Genomic DNA, 17,523 nt, shown 5'->3' with positions numbered 1-17,523 from the left:
CATAATTAGCATGAAACTGAGCAATTCAGCTGGGAAACACTCCAGCGGCACAACATGCACAAACACTGGGGGGGAAAAACACAAGAGCAGCGTTAAGTGAGAGGCACACAGGGGCTATTGTTCCATTGTTTGATAAGGAATAACAAGAATACAAAGAATTTCCAGACCCTGTCTCCACATAGGAAGGGAGGCCATGCTCCTCTTTTTAAGGACTTTCCCTGTAACAGCTTCAACATATGTACGGCTTCGGCGTATTATTTGTTCTCGTTTGTAGCCCGTGACCTCTGAACTGATTCTCTGTGCTGAGTTATGACCACGCATGACTGGATGCTCAACCAACTGCTTAGCGTTGCTTCTTGACCCGCCTTACGTGAGAGAAATAGGGATAAGGTGGAGAGTGGACCGGCAAAATTGAGAGCAAAGCGTCTCTCATTCATGGATCTGAGTGTGAGTGTGAGTGTGTGTGTGTGTGTGTGTGTGTGTGTGTGTGTGTGTGTGTGTAACCTGGGAGACAGAGCCAACCAGAGCCGTTACTGTTCTTCTCCCCGGCAGATGTGATGAATGTTAACTCATACACCATTGATTGTGTATGATGAACGGCATGTTCTGAAGCACCCAGTGTCACCACATTATCTTTCGACCGACTGGGACAGCTCTATTTGTTTTATGTCTGTGCTTTACTCAAAACTGCAATGGATGAGCTCGAGACACTTATCCCTTAAAGACATACAGAAGCTATATATATGAAGCACGTTGACACACGATTCACCTACTTTTATACGTGTATACACATATAAAAGTAGGTGAATCGTGTGTATACATGCTTTATCTCTGTTTTCCCTATATATGAATATATATATATATATATATATATATATATATATATGACATTAGTTTGCCAGACAGCTTGGCCCCATAGGGAAAACAGATATATTTTTTTTAAAGTATGTTGACACATGATTCACTTACTTTTATCCATTTCTTTTCTTAATCTGCTGAGCAGATAAATAACCTCTCCCCTGGCTTTTTCTCTCCCATGTGTCATAACTCCTCATATTAGTCCTCTTAGTCTCTGACACTGCAGCTATTGATGCCTATTGCTTATGTTTTATGTGTGCTGAATGGACTTCAGTGGACCTGAATTCATTGTATATGAATCACTGTATCAGCTCGTGTCTTCAGAGAAATGAAAAGTGGGGGACTACGTACAAAACAGCATTATGCCATTGAGTACCAAGGTCTGTATGCAAAAACACCTGGTGTGTAACTCTTGTGCAAGCAGTGCCGCCTTTCCTGAATGCCTGGACAGAGCCCAAAGTGGCGAGGAGGCACTGAGGTGATTTGAAGGGAGGGTGGCAGGAAGGATGTTTAGGAGGATCTGACCTTCCTTCCTTCCATTTTTCTCCCCTTTTCATTCCTCATTCCTCTCTGCCTTTCATGTCTCCTGCTCTCCCTCACTCCCTCCTTTCATCCTAACAACAATTTCCTCCATTCCTCTCTTTTTCTACCCCACATTTTTGTCTTATTAACAAGCTCTCCTCACAAATTCTTGTTTCCCTCCCTTGTGCAGGACTTCAGGTCCGCAGTGACAGAGGCGGCGGTGGGTGAGGAAGAGGAGCCTGTGCTGGAGGAGCAGAGGTTAGGAGAGATATTGGGCGTGCTCCCCCAGGTCTACACCCTCCACAGCAGCATCCTTACTGAGCTAGAGGAACGCATTAGTCAGTGGTAAGAAACAACATGGCCATCACCGTTGGTTTGGCTGGGGTCTGTTGTTTTGCACAACAGTTGATGATCAGTTAGTGGTGGATTTAGTATGTAGCCGCAATACCCTTATGCAGTATGTTAAAGAGACTTCAGCTACAGCCATCATTCATTCTCCACTGAGGTCACGATAATCACTCTACACTATCTAAACCCTGCTTTTGAAAACACAGCAGGATGATATGATAATTTCTTATTATTATGGAAAATGTGGGAAATCAGTCATTTGGGGAGAATTATGCTGGGCTACAGGCTCTTGGGACACAGAGCACATCGTAGACTTTGTATTTTACATGAAATGACAAAAGACAATGTTCTAAATCTCAGATTTTCCTTTCTGTGAAGGGAGGAGAGCCAAAGGGTAGTTGATGTGATCCTGTCACGTCGGGAGGACTTTGGGGTGTTTGACACCTTTATCTCAGAGTATGATCGCAGCATGTCCTTACTGGAGGAGAGCTGCAGGGAAAACTTGGCCTTCGCCAACATCGTCAAGACATTTGAGGTAAAACACAGAATCTTTGTGTCCGTCCTTGTGTTGTTATGTGTTATTAGTTAGCATACTGAACGTGGATTCGGACCACTGCTTAACACCAAAAGATCCCCCCTTCAATAGGGTAAAAGGTATTTTGACAGTCACATATTCAAATCTCGGCTTTAGTTAATCTGTTTGTGGAGGAAAAGTTAAGCCTTGTGCTTGTTTCCAGGGAGCAGAACTTGAACCTGGTTTTTCCCTGGCACTCACTCAGCAATTCGCAACTTAGATGTTGTCGCCCAGCTTCCACGGGGATATAATGGCCTTTCCAAAAACCCCCTCAATCCCACTCCTCTCTACGGGATTGACCTTTCCTCTGTCACGCTCGCATATTTCATACCCACTCGACACCAAATACTCGTCCTTTGTCCAGCATGGATCTCTCCATCTTTTTACTCCCTGGAGAGTCGAGAAGTGGGATTTCAGTGTTGGAATCAAAATTCACAAAAAAAGCTCATTCTAAAGCCGCCCACAGATTGTGTGCCTGGTCGACCGAAGCAACAATGTATCCTTATGTCGAACAGGAATGGGTATGGTCCAAGCTGGTAACAACGCAATTGACTCTTTTATTTAAAGGACAGGATATTAAGAGAGACAATAGATAAGACCGCAGAGATACAGCAATAGATTTTTCATTTCCATGCGGCCGTGTCTTGCTCTATAGAATTGATTGAGTTTAAAACCGCTATGTAGCAGCACACGGGTCACCCTGAGTAAGAAAGCCTGGAAAGGCTAAGAAAGAAACTAAATAAAAGCCTTTACCAGGCTTCTGTTTTTTCGTTGAACTTCAGGTTTCATGAAGCTACCTGCTCAACGTTGCACCTTTCTGCCACAATGGTTCCAGGCGTTTCTAGTTTGATAAGAAAAGCGAGCGGACAAGGCACCAACTGTCTCAGCTCATGAATATTCAGAGGCAGCTGCCCCTTCCCAGCTAAACGTTTGGCTCTGCCTGACTTTGGTGGAGCTGATGTAAATAGAAGGGAGTGGAGGTGAGGGATGGAGACTGTAAACCGTCACACTGACCTTTAGTATCTTACGCACACCTGAACTAAGTCGGCTAATGATGTTGCCCTTGATAACCTCGATCAAAGTCAATAATGTGCCTCTTGATTTTAGCCTCGTGAAGTTGATATTACATCCCCTTTCTCACACCATAAACCACTAATTGCTATCTGGAGTCGCCATGAAAGGCTTGGTTTGCAAAGAACGATAAATGCATGAAAGGATATCATCTTGTTTAAGGACATAACTAGATTTTCTTCCTCTGCAGTAAGGTTGCTCTGTTTTGTTCCTACTCCTCATATGTGTCCATGTAAAGACTGTGATTCCTCTCACACCTCTAAAATAAACACCCAGAGGCATATTCAATCCTTGTTCTCAGTCCGCTGGCAGATTCACCGCACTGCAGATTGTATTTATCTTTCCCATATTGCACATAAGTGTATAATCTGAGGCCTGTATTCCCCACCCTCCCACACCAGGACATTATGTGTGTGTGTGTGTGTGTGTGTGTGTGTGTGTGTGTGTGTGTGTGTGTGTGTGTGTGTGCGTGTGTGTGTGTGTGATGGATGCTGCGTTAAATCAGAGCACTGCCTTGGGAATTGCAAGGTGTGTGTGACCCCCACTGCAATGAGCGAGAAGGTGGGCCGAGGATCGCACAGGTCATACCCTATATTTACTACTGAGAGGGACGGCAGTCCTTTATCTGTTGGCTGTTTGACACTTCACAAGTCGTTATACTTCATAGGGAAGGAAGTACTGATTTGGCTGTTTTGATGAACTTATTGCAATTATTTTTGTGAATTCAAAAATGTGAATTCTTCATCAATTGCCCCCATTTCATTCTCTTCCTTTGTCCAAGACTTAAACCCTTAGCTCCCTCAACACGTCTCTTTCCTCTCCACCCTCCTGCTCCTCCCCAAGCCAGAAGTACAAGTGGTAGTAATTTCATTGTGGATGTGGTGATGACAGTGATGAAGTAGCCACAGACCCTGATCAGATCAGAGCTAGACCCTTACAGGCCTTAAAGCCACCTCTCCACAGCCAGTTGCTTGTTTACCGCACCATCTAATCATTTGCCAACAGAGAGCGATGTGTGTGTTTGTGTGTGTGTGTGTGTGTGTGTGTGTCCCTTTGTGTGAGAGGGTTTGCTCCTCGTTATACTGGTGTCTGATCGTTTTGCAGGGGCATGTGCTTACACGAATTCTGTGGATCTGGCAAAACTATTTTTATCTTTAAAAACATGACGTGCTTAGGAAATCTCTTACCAAAGCACATCATCTTGGATTTATATTCATGCCATGGTCGGTGTTTGTGCAAAGCCTGTGTGTGTTTTCTCTTGTGCAAGAAGCCCATGAGGAGGAGGCTGTGCAGCAGGTGGACGGAGAGCGATAGAGAGAGAGAGAGCAATGGAGTGAATTCGTTGTAAAGGCAGCTGGGCAATGAGGCAGACAGAAGCTAATTAGAGAAGCAGCCTCCTTTACAACCCCCCAATTAGATCAGTTGTGTATGTGTGTGTGTGTGTGTGTGTACGTGTGGGTGTGTGTCGGCAGAAAATCAGCTGGCTGTGACAGAGTGTGAAAGATGTGTTTGTCTGTGCGTATGTGTGTGTGCGTGCGTGTGTGTGTGTGTGTGTGTGTTTATCTCCCAGCACGAGACATCACACGCTCCCTCTTCTCTCCTCCTCCCTTTGGCTCGCTCACACAAACAAACCACGTGCTAATTACCATCTCTGGAAAGCCACTTCCTCTGACCAAGTGTCAATTGGATGACAATTTACAAGCGACACTTGAGGAGAGCGGAAGTGCCGAAGCCAAGCGGGTTTAATAATGGAGAGCTGGTTATTATTGTTCTCGATGCATCATGCAGTGAGCAGGAGAGAGGAGGAAGGGGGGAAGGAAATGTGAGAGAAACTCAAATCAGAGGTTGTTACTGAGGACCGAAGTCAAAGCTAGTCTTCACGGTGGGGGGGCTGCTCATTACTGTAAAAGAAGCATCAGCTCTCGGTTTTACTTTTTGTCTCCTGCACTCCAGATTGTGATAATGAAGACAAAGAGCGGTGTGTTTAACTCGCCTCCCATCCCTCCCTTTTACAGGCCAAATCAGTGTTATCTCATCGCCAGCCCAAGGTCTGTGTGTGAGTGTGTGTGTGTGTGTGTGTGTGTGTGTGTGTGTGTGTGTGTGTTTGTGGCTGCTTGTGTGTGGGGGGTGCGCATCATCAATAATATATTGTATGTGTTTCTGAATGTGCCTGAGATGGGTACAGTGTGTGTGTCTGCGTGGGCTCTTGTGTGTGTGCAGTGTGTGCAGTTTAAATAAGATGAAGATGCTGTTTCCCGCAGGGTGCTATCTGTGCCTCTCTAATGAAGGATATAGGACTTCATTGGATTAGAAAAGACAGTGTGTGTGTGTGTGTGTGTGTGTGTGTGTGTGTGTGTGTGTGTGTGTGTGTGTGTGTGTGTGTGTGTGTGTGTGTGTGTGTGTGTGTGTGTGTGTGTGTGTGTGTGTGTGTGTGTGTGTGTGTGTGTGTGTGTGTGTGTGTGTGTGCGTCCTGTCCCCTGTTGCTCCTCCACCGCTCAGGGCATAAATACCTGTCAGAGACAATTGGATCCTGATTGATTTTCTAAAGCTCTCTTTGATTGTGCGAATTTCTGTCCCCTTTCACCTGCAAATGACTACTCTGAGAAGAAGAATGGGAGTTGTTCAGGTTTTGTTTTGTGTGCTGGCGAGATGCGTGAAGGTCATCCAGTCCGACAGTGTCCCAATGGTCACTTGTGACCTCGGCGTGAAGCAGCGTATTGTAGCGGTTACCTTCACAGAGCTGTGGTTTTCTGGGTGCACTTCAGGGACGCCCCGAGGTCCTTCGATTGGAAATCACAATGAACAAGATTTTTTAATTTCACCATAATTTTATTCAGCAGAAAGATCAGATGCCAGTTGTGTATTCAGATTAAAAAAATCAATAACTGAACACTTATGAAAACCTACAATGTGTCACATTCAAGCATAGAATCTGGGTCTTTATAGTATCTGGCAGACATTTTTGTCACCGATGCAAAGTGGTGATGTCTGCATAATTTACCTGACTTTCTTTGTGTGTGTGTGTGTGTGTGTGTGTGTGTGTGTGTGTGCAGAAGAGAAGCCCAGAGGAAGCTGAAGTCCCACTGAAACACCAGCTGCTGCAGGTTATTGTGAGAGTGCTTCAATATCGAATGCTACTCACAGGTAACACAGAAACACACGCACGCACATAACAATCTTTGAAGCAAGCCCGTGTCATTTTTTGCTCAATAATGGACATTGAGGTCAGCAGTAGCAATTATGGGATAATAATAGCTGCTAAAACCCAATGCAACAGTAGCACATGTGAGCTGTATTATTCATTCAGAATTCAGTTTGGTAGGTCTTTAGCTGGAACAAGAACGAGAGAGCACATAACCGCAGTTTAGTGAACACACTGCACTGGCTCTTTTTAGGATTGGGTTTTTAAAGTTGTTTGACTTGTTTACATGGCTTTTAATGGTTTGGGACCAGCCTATATTACTGTTTTTTTATAGTTTTATAATCCTTCATGGCCTCTTAACCTCTGCTGCCAGTTATTTAAATATCACAAATAAGAAAATCAGCAGCTCTTTTTTAAAGCTATGCGCCAAAACAATGTAATTCTCTACCCAAAGATTTAAGAGATGCAAGTTGTATGAACATAGACATGCACTTTTACAGACAGTTAAAAAAAAATGTCACCATTTTTCTTTTCTTTCTCACTTTGCATTTAAATGATATTTTCATGTCTTGAATATTTTTCCGCATCTTCTCTAGATTACCTGAACAACCTCTCTCCTGATTCGAAAGAATACGAGGACACGCAAGGTAAACCCGCAGAATATAACTCGATATTAATAACCAGAACCATTATGGTGATGCTTTCTCAGCAGTCAATGACATACTGACACACATGCACACTCACTGCAGCTGCTCTACATGCATCAGGCCCTATTTGTTGAGTCACAGTCACCGAGTGTGTCTTAATTGAATTGGGCTGCGCATAAATCTCTCTCTTTCTTCCTCTGTTTGTGTTGCAGCTGCCTTGGTGATCGTGTCCGAGGTGGCGGACCAGGCCAATGACAACCTGAAGCAGGGGGTGAGTTTACTCTGGATACGCTCCATGTGTTTCGACCATTCCGACTGTTTAGCTCCCGTTGAGTTTGATATATTCCCAGCCCAGCGTGCCGTTATAGAGACACCTCTTTATATTCGGCTCGACAATGAAAGAGCAATTTTCGGATGGAGATCAAGCGTGAAGAAGTTAGACAGCCGAGGTTCTTCTGTGTACGAATATCTCTTCTAAATGACATGTTGGGAGTGAAGGAGAGGTCTGTTCCTCTTTGGCGGCCGGCCTCCGCAGCTTGTTGATTAACGCAAGGGGTGAGGAAAGATAATGCCATCAGAAAGTCCCAGGTGTATCGTTACAAAGGGAGCAGTGTGAGGGTGGACATGACTTACGCCCCCCCCCCAAACATGAGCTGTTCATGGAGATAATTTACAAACCCCCCCCCCCCCCCCCTGCCACTGTTTTTCTCGACTCCCACTGTCAAGATCCCCTGTGCCTCCCATTGGCTTGCCTCTTCTGTTTATCACACTCGCTTTTTTTTTTCGACTTATATGCACATGAGGCGACACACACACACACTCACACACACACAGGCTGACAGACAGTGGAAACACAGGCTCCCTCTATCTCTGTCCCCCCCCCCTATTCAGTTTTCAGTATCACATCCCTTTCCGCCTCCCTCCCTCGCCTCCCTCGCCTCCCTCCCTTTCATTCACGAACAAACAGGGACAGTTTCATTCTTTGTCTCCTCTTCCGTCCATCACTGGACAATCTCCCTCCATCTCTGTGCTCTCTCTGCTCCCTCAGGAGAACTTACTGCGTCTGGTCCACATCGAGTACAGCGTGAAGGGCAAGCGGGACGTCCTGAAGCCCGGAAGGGTGAGCACCATGTGGCCAGTGTTACTGTCTCACTCGCAAAACACGGCAGAACATTGTTCTATTCTGAAGAACAGTATTTGGAGGCCTTCACGCCGTCTAAAACATAGTGGATGTACGCTGCAATTTGACAGGCAAACATGCTTTTCTTATGCTTTTTCTTTGTGCATTTTATTTCTTTCGGCAGATGTTTGTCAAAGAAGGCACACTCATGAAGGTCTCGAGGAAAAGCAGGCAGCCGCGACACCTGTTTCTGGTAATACTCATACCACTCTCATATCTCACAGCAAACAGTCGAATAGCTTAGCTTAGCATGAAGACTGTAAGCAGAGGGAAACAGCTAGCCTGGCTCTGTCCAAAGAGTAAAACAAATCTGCCTACCAGCACCTCTCATGTTCAATAATCACAGTTCATTTCATTTATGTAAGGATTACAACTTGTGTTTTTCAGGGGGTTTTGAGCCTGGCTTTTTCTTGGCTAGGTGCAGTGACTTCCTGGAGTCTGTAGTTTTCTGGCAACCTCACGTTTTTGTACAATTTATTCAAACGAGAGCTAACGTATTAATTTGTGAGCTTCAGAGGTGTTGGCATGTGTTTACCTTTGGATAGAGCCAGGCTCAATGTTTTACCTGTTTCCAGTCTTTAAGCTAACCACCGTCTTGTTAAAATCATTCACGGTCTGACAGTGTATTCTGTAGCTTGTTCCGTCTCTTCGTTGCGGGTTAGGACAAGACTTATAAATTTGACCTCAAGACTCCATGTTTGCATCATTTTACATCCACTTCCCAAAAATGTGACCTCACATATTTTGTATCTTTGGAAACATTGGGATCTCCGCGGAGATTAAGGTAAAGTTCTGTGGGATTGAACAATATTCGGATCCACACCATGAGTTTGTAATGACAAAGGGGTAAACAGTTGTTACATCTGGCAGTAGAAAACACCTGCCATATTGTTGAAGCAAACACACAGCTAGGCCGATGGAAAAATGGTGGAATGTTGGGTGGAGGTCGGTCAGCGAGGTAGGTGAATTCGGGAGGAGGGTGCACGAGGCCAGGCAAGGCTGTGAGACCACCACTTGGCACCACACCCATCCAGAGAGAGCCTCCCTCTCCGCTCCTCTCCTCCCCTCTCAGGACTTGTTTTCCAGGGCCCCACTTCCTTACAGGATGTTTGGTGTGGGTCACTGGATGCTGGCTTCCTGTGTATTGGGAGGGGACTGACAGCAAAGTGAAGGCCAGACACCCTGTAGAATGCAGGGAGGCGGAGGTGGCGGAGGAGGGGGCGGTGGTGCTACACAAACACATAACGTGAAATAGAGAAGCCCACTCTATTGTTCCATGGGCAATCCGTGCTGTCTTATGTTATGAATTATCCTGGAGCTGCATATCCCCAGGAGCAGCTTTTATGATTTTGGCTTTTTCTAGCTGATCCAAATAGAATATAACGTGAAGATATGGATATGTCTCTTTTTTTATCTTCAATTCTCCCGCTCCATCGAAACAGAATTGCAGTTGAGCGATAACTAACAAGGGTTTGTGGTTGATACATTTAGGATATCAGGGTTATAAAGCCATTTGCTTCCTTGAAGTTGACGGCTTCAGTGGGTCAGGTGTTATTTATGGGCTTTTAAGGGAGGAGAATCCAGACAACATTGAAGATGAAAGCCATCACTCACCTAAGCGACGGAGAGAAGCTGCAGCCATGTCACAAGCCTGGGCTCGGAGAAGAAAGAGAAGCGGGGTGAATGAGTGAGGGAAGGGATTAGGAGGAGGATGGAGGTAAAGAAAGCTGCCAGAGGGAAGAGAGTGCGAGTGAAGGAGGCAGGTGGATGAGGTGAAGGGTTAGTGGACAGGATGAAATGCCACGGTTAAATGAAATGTCTTAGGTGCCAAGGGGTCAAGTAGGTGCATGTTGTGTCTCATCTGGGAAAGTCGTTTGTGAACTATGTTAACTTGGCACTTGGTTGGGTTTCTGTGGAAGGAATCTTTGAGTAAATTGCCGGCGCAGGGTGGAGCAGACGAACTGCGGTGGCCGCAGCCCAGAGGTCTCAGGCAGGGCCCGGGCTCACGCACTGTTTTGTCTCCAGCCAGTCGAGCCAGCGAACCCGTAACTGCGGCTGTTTGTGTTGTTGTTGTTGTGGTGGTGGTGAAGGTGGCCGGTTCCACCCATTCCTGGTTCACAGTGTATAGCCTGAGGAGGCTGGGAGGGCGAGGGGAGGCCTGGAGTCCGGAGCAGGGTGGAGAATTCCTGGATGCTGCTTTTACGGCCCCAGCGGATGTTTAGAGCACACATTAGGTGTGACCAATGATGTCATCTCTTTTGTCTGGGAAGAAGTTAAATGCCTCCCACAACACAATGGACTTCTCAGCGAGTTCAGGCGATCACAATACTTTTGGTCTGACAAGCAAATAAACAACTATTTTGTTGCGTGCATACATGGGAATGTTGCACTGAGGGGCCGCACAGACATGTGTGAACGCTGTGAAAGGAAACATGATCAAAGTAGTTGGGCCCAGAAAGTTGCTTTCAAGAAAGAAAGAATAAACAAAGAGGTGCGCGTGTATATATTTCTCTCGAGGTAACACCACCACCTTGTGGAAATTAGGGGGTATTACATTCTGAATAGCTGAATATTTGTAACTACGATTTTACATTGTCAGTTATCTGCTATGTTGTTCTTTGAACCTCTGTGAAATCTAACATAATATACCTCTTCTTTCCTCTTTCTATGTTCTTTATCAGATGAACGATATAATGCTGTACACCTACCCTCAGCAGGATGGGAAATACAGGCTCAAGAACACACTCTCTCTGTCTGGGATGAAGGTACATTCATTTATTCTTTCTCTGACAATCTCCGACGTCATCAATGTCTTTTTGTCTGACCTGTGATGTGTTTTTGCTCCTCACACAGGTGAGCAAACCGGTGCAAGACAACGTGCTGAACTGTCTTAAGATTGAGGTGTCTGACATCATTATAACACTCTCAGCGAGGTGAGCATCTGACGGCAAAAACCTTGAAATGAACGTGAATTTGTTTAGGACTTGCCCAAGACTCCTTTTGTCCAATCCAAAGGCTTCCGGGTCAGGGGTGATTGTTTGTCTGCTTCCCTCTTCAGCTCAGTTGGAGAGAGGGAGGACTGGTTCCACACGCTGAGTCGAGCCATAGCGGACCATGCTGCAGGACTCTGTACGTTTGGTGGACCCTGCAGTGAGGTAAGAACAGTAAAGAAATGCTGTTTGATAAAGTTCAAGACATTTTTTCATTTGGGTTGGTTCATAAAAGTTTACTTTTGAAATGATTTCTGCAAAAATGTAGTTATATTGCTTTCACTACGAGTAATACAGTTTTTGCAATTGACACAAAAACTGGTACTTATCTACTGGTATATAATATTCAAAACTAAAAGCCCGTACATGTGCGTGTTGTTTACTAACCACTGCCATCAAAATACCCATACTCAATTATCAATCGCCTGCACCCAGAATGCACCTGTGGAAACATCTGCAATCAATTAGATCACGTAGAAATCAGAGCTTGAACACGATAATGGGATTCAGGTTTGCTCTTTCATGTGCACAATAATGGAGGCCAATGTATTGTTAGCAGTACAACACAGTGACTATGTTCATGGCATCTTCAGTTGAAGTAATTGTGTCTGATACAGTTGTCTTTGTTTCCCCATCGCATGTGTGTTCATCGTCTATATTTACAGAATGCGACAAATGAAGACTCAGTTGGCATGTGGACATTTTAGAAGAGTTTATATAGTTGTTTGCTTCCCCAAGAGATGTCAGCTATGTCATTATTTTTGTGCATATCTTTTTGGTTTCGACAAAGAGGGCCCTAGTTTCAGAACTTGTGTTTTACATATATTGTCTGCTTATCATCATATGTGTCCACAGGCCCGTGAGAAGTTGTGGATGGCCCTGGGTGAGGCTGCTCCTGTACTGGTGCCAGTTTCTCACGTGATGATGTGCATGAACTGTACCTCTGACTTCAGCCTCACGCTGAGACGACACCACTGCAACGCCTGCGGCAAGGTCAGATACACAAAACTGCAAAAGCCACTGTGACTTGGTTGTGTTTCACTGTACTGGAGTTTTAGGAGATCACTGACCAGGACGAGAGGTAGAAAGGAAAGGAAGACAGAAATTGTTTATCCAGTAAACCCATGATCCTAGGTTCCTTTAAGTAGACTTTTGATTATTCAGTGAGAGTATTTATTGCTGTTGGTTGCAAATCTTTGTATTCTGTCTCTGGGAGCAGGTGGTGTGCCGTGCTTGTTCCAGGAATAGATACCCACTGAAGTACCTCAAAGACAGGGTGGCCAAAGTGTGTGACCACTGCTACCCTGAGCTCAGGAAAAGAGGTGAATCTCAGTTTTTTCTTTATGCGGTTGTGTCTCAATGGTGGGACAGTACAGCAGAAAGAAAAACATATTGGTGTGACTCTTCGTCTTTGATATGGTATTAACTGTGTGCGTGTGTGTGTGTGTGTGTGTAGGTTGCAGCGTGTCGGGGGCGTGCGGTAACTCCAGCCCACGGACTCACCGAGCCAGCCGTCCCCTCTCTGCTGTCTTCCAGAGCCTGCAGCCCCCGAGTTTGTGGAAGAGCAGGAAGAGCACCTCCCCTCCCAATCAGGTGGCCTACACATGTCATCTGTACCACTTTTTAATTTCAAACCTCAACAGCCTCAAAATATGACAGTTTACTAGCCTTATTTGATTACAAGTTACAGTTCACTAAATCCAGTTCCAATTGTAATTGTACACATGGATGTGATATAAGTTTAGGTGATGACTGAGAGGTTTGATATGACTTCAGTGTTTTGTTGGAATGAAAAACATGTTCACTTTCAACATAATTGCATTCTGCGGTACTATGTCCGATGGTTGTAATTCAAATATTTAAGTAAATGATGTTCCCTGACCGGGAATCGAACCCGGGCCGCGGCGGTGAGAGCGCCGAATCCTAACCACTAGACTACCAGGGAGGTGATGCCCTGCCTACTGAGTGCAGTGCACAAAACCTGCCAGCAGGGTTCACTGTCTACCTCGAGAGAGTCCTTAATTTCTATCTTTAGGGGTTAGACTAAATAACAGGATTGTAATGTAATCCCGCACCTGCATTAAAAACGGCATGTGAGATCCTTGTTGTCCATTCTGGTTGACACTGTCAGAGAAAAAGTGGAGATGGATTTTGTAGTTTGTGGTTTTGTTTAGCTGGGTTACATTATACAAAAGGTTCCGGTTGTATTATCCAGTCCCTCTAGCTGTCTATTATGCATTAATTTAGGCTTTAATGTGTCATGCATTTCATCAGATGTCGCTTATCGTGGAGGGATCCACCATGAGCGGCAGCCTGCAGCGCCGGAAGAAGAGCAAGAGGAAGTGGAAGCGTCTGTGGTTCCTCCTCAAAGACAAGGTGCTCTACACCTTCACAGCCCGTGAGGTGAGGGGGCACAGAGTCTCCCGCACCAGCCCCAAAAACACTTGCGCACTCTCAGGCCTTTCCTCTCAGCCTTTATCTAACCATTTTCCTCTTCCATCTGGCCAATTGCAGTATAAAACTATTTAACACTCCCATGTCCACTGTTCAACCTTCCCTCCAGGGCAGAACACTTCATGCGACTAATGAAGGGATTCTCTGTGCTCTCTCTCTTGTTTCTTTTGACATCTGAATGTTGCACTGCTTTTGTTCTTCTTGAAGCATGACATTCTTGTTATTTGCATATTGCTGCTGACAGCGAGATTGGCGGGTTTTTTTTAACTTGTTTGCCTGTGCTTGATGTCTTCACTCTGGTTGCTTCAGGATAAAGTGGCTTCAGAGAGTCTACCGCTGCAGTGCTTCACTGTCAAGCTAACAGAGAGGCCAGAGGGAGAGGAAAGCAATGTGTTCCATCTCTACCACAAGAAAACCCTGTATTATACATTCAGGGCCGAGGATCCGCAAACAGCGCGCAGGTTAGCAGCATGTTTATCACTTTCAAATCTAAAGCTGTCAAAACTAAGTTCCCTGACCGGGAATCGAACCCGGGCCGCGGCGGTGAGAGCGCCGAATCCTAACCACTAGACCACCAGGGACCTGTCTCGATCCTCGGTATGGGTAGCGCGCAATTACTAAGGGTTGACCTTAGTATGTCACGTGGAACATTACTGTCTTAAATTATAGTGAGAGTGCCTCAACATGGGTTGATTTTATCTATACCTTAATCGGACGTCTCTTTTTTTTGAGATCCTAAAACACTGCTATGATCTAATTCCATGGTGACATATCTGCTTATGTGTTCCTCAGTATGTTTTAACTTGTTTGTTCTACCTGTATATGTGTTCTTTGATGGTAAGATGTTTTGTAAAACGTGTCAACCTGACAGCATTTCAGTCTGTATCTGTGAACGATGACATCAGGCTCAGGAATTGCACAGAATTAGTTGCTGTGTGTGGCCTTCCTGTGCTGCCAAGTTGACAAACCACAAAACATACAATTATAAAATCAAGAAAAATACATAAAACCCAAATAGTTTTCAGATCCTTTAAAAAGATGTGTAGCGGTTTGTTGGTAATATAATGCAAGCCTGAATGTCCCATTAAGTGTTCAGTGAAGCGTTGTGTTAAAAGGTGTCATGCTTCTTGTGTTTCAGATGGGTCAATGCCATGGAGGAGGCTACTGTTTTATAGCGCCCGCTGAGTAAAACGAACACGCCCTGCTGTCTGTGACTACAACTCCTCTGTGGAGCACAACATAGCTACCTGCTGCTTCTGAACTCAGACCACCAGTAAGAATTCATCACATGTGACCTGTTTGGGTGGAATATTATGTGACAATTTAATCACCAGATCAGGCTGCCACACTATGTGGAAAGGAAAAGTGTAAAACCTCTTGTTGGAGAATGATCTAACATATGAAACCTCTACTGGTCCAGCCGAGTTCACAGGAGCCTTCACTTTTTAGGAGCAGCTTCATCAAATGCTTCATCAAAATGAACATTTTATTCCGACTTTCATCTTTTTACACGGCACATCCCGCAAAAACAAGCTTTTTTCTCAAAGTCAACTCTTTCAACTTTGCTGTATTCTGGTGTCTTGTGCCTGAGGTTCCACTGGATTATTAAACCACTCTTTGGTTCTGCAGGAGAACGTTACATCCTTTACATTTTTTTACATGTGAAACAGTTCCAGCCTTTGTTCTGTGATGGGTATAACATCACAAACAAACTTTGTTTTGTAGTTGTATTTGCAGCGAGTGAAAAAGGAAAATATTGGTCACCGGTTCAGATAATTGGTATTCTGAATATATATTGTGAAATACACACTGCAGATATGAAGTGAATTATAGGGTTTGTATATAAATGCTGTTACATGATGTTCTGAGTAAGAGGTCATTTTAATCGTCCCAGTGCGTGTACATTATATTGGTTGTGGAGTTTAACACAATGTTAGTTATATTGAATCTACAAAGCTACGGAATGACCCTCGGCATGACTCTGGAGTATTTCTAAGGATGAACACTTTCAAAGATGCTTTGTATTTGAATCTAAAGGTTTTGAAAAAAAAAAAAAAAAAGTCATACAGTTCTTAAGTGCCAATTGATTTCTTCCAGTTGAATGCAGTGCAATTTGCAAATTGATGATGTGCCTGAAATTAAACTGTACCCCTTTTTTGGTCTTTATATTATCAAAGTACTGTACTGCTGTCATGTTGCCAGAAGAGACCTTGATAACATTAGCCTTTTATCTGCTTGCATATACTTTAAACCTTGAGTATTTTGGAACAGTTTGGTAACAGTCCAGTAACATAAGAAAGTACTTTTGTGCCATTTCTATTGCTGCTCTTTTCTTGCTGTATATACACTGCTGGATAAAATCACACTTGGATTTAATGGATAACACATCGTGATACTACCTTTAAACTGCCAGTGTTAGGAGTCATCATGTCTGGAGTTTAGCATAATCCGACATGCATAGATTCTCTTAAATAACCTACCGAAAGACTTTATCTACTCCATGTCGGCTGTACTACATGAGATCTTTCCACCGTCAAACTACATTATTTCCAAAGCCCACATTTGTTCATTGAGTACTGTTTGGCTTTTCTACCTGTTTCTTAGTGTTATAATGGACTGTACCTCTTGCATATAGTGCATTGTAAATGTTTGTGTATATAGATACATATAGAAATAAACTCCTTTAAAAAGTTTACTTCACGTGCTTTCACGGTGCTGTGCTTCCTGTTCTTACACATGAAGCTGTTTCTGTATTTTACGTTTCAAAACATAAACTGAGTGGACACAATAACATGAACACCTGTACAATGATGCCCATTGACAGTAGCCCCCTGTATATGTTTCCTTCATAAAGTGCAGTGTTCCTTTGATGAGAATTGGTCAGATTTAAGGCAGTATTTTGTATATACAAGATTGCATGTTATCAGTCAGTGTTCCTACTCAATCCCCTACATCTATAGTCTATTGAAATATAATTCAAATGAGTACAAAGACGCTGCACGCTCACAGTAGGCGTATACAGTTGTTCAGACACGTGTCTGACACAATCTCAGCAGCGATAATTATGAGAAAGCAGTGCTCACGGAAGTGTTGACGCTATGCTGCGTGTTTCTTTGTACAGGTGTTTGTGTTGCGTTTGTCAGTGATGACTTCTGGGATGACGCTGAAATAAGTGCATGCTGTGCCTGTTTGTGTCCATTGTTTGAGACGTCGGCTCACAGTTTAGGTCGATGTCTCTTTCATCCAGCAGAGGGCAGCAGTCCTTCATGCCATTTACCATTGCATGACATGTACTAATAATTCAGGCAGCACTGTTTTCCATCATTGAAGGAAAATCAGAAGAAACTTGAAGTATCGTTGTTGTTTTGAAAACATGTTGAGCTTCAGACAGAATGAAAGGGGAAAGAGAGAGATTGTATTTGGAGTAGTGTGACGTGGATCACCAGGTGTCCCCTTGTGTGCTGCAACTCGTTTTACACACACAATGAACACACAGACGCATAAGATGACATTCAAACAACTCTATCTCTATATAAAGATGTGATTAGACAGTGGCATGCAGCAATAAAACAAGGGGGAAGTTAACACCACGCCTCACCTCTTACTTTGCAGGAAATGTGTGCGATTTCATTTTTGGAAGCAGTTTGCAAGACTCTACTTCTGATCATTGTTACTTTTTGGGGATTTTTCTTTTCATTACTGCGATGTTCTGAGGTTTCACAGTTCTTGTCATCAAC

General features: G+C 44.2%; 1 protein-coding gene across 3 annotated transcripts in view; it reads left to right on the top strand.

Moving 5' to 3' along the window:
- fgd5a (FYVE, RhoGEF and PH domain containing 5a) overlaps positions 1–16,418 on the top strand; it is a 30,063-nt gene extending 13,645 nt beyond the window's left edge. The window contains exons 6-21 of one of the 3 annotated variants that reach the window (XM_079297260.1): positions 1,571–1,725; positions 2,107–2,263; positions 6,427–6,517; positions 7,112–7,162; positions 7,375–7,433; positions 8,211–8,282; positions 8,467–8,535; positions 11,024–11,107; positions 11,196–11,275; positions 11,401–11,497; positions 12,188–12,325; positions 12,552–12,654; positions 12,789–12,925; positions 13,607–13,708; positions 14,096–14,247; positions 14,925–16,418. In XM_079297260.1, coding sequence (XP_079153386.1) covers positions 1,571–1,725; positions 2,107–2,263; positions 6,427–6,517; positions 7,112–7,162; positions 7,375–7,433; positions 8,211–8,282; positions 8,467–8,535; positions 11,024–11,107; positions 11,196–11,275; positions 11,401–11,497; positions 12,188–12,325; positions 12,552–12,654; positions 12,789–12,925; positions 13,607–13,708; positions 14,096–14,247; positions 14,925–14,961 — 1,584 coding nt within the window. In that variant the 3' untranslated portion in view covers positions 14,962–16,418. The other 2 variants (XM_079297259.1, XM_079297261.1) reach the window with 2 other exon arrangements.
- Positions 16,419–17,523: the final 1,105 nt, after the last annotated feature.

This window comes from Melanostigma gelatinosum (assembly GCF_949748355.1).
Source record: "Melanostigma gelatinosum genome assembly, chromosome: 3".
NCBI lineage: Eukaryota > Metazoa > Chordata > Actinopteri > Perciformes > Zoarcidae > Melanostigma > Melanostigma gelatinosum.
This window is presented reverse-complemented; position numbering and strand designations above follow the sequence as displayed.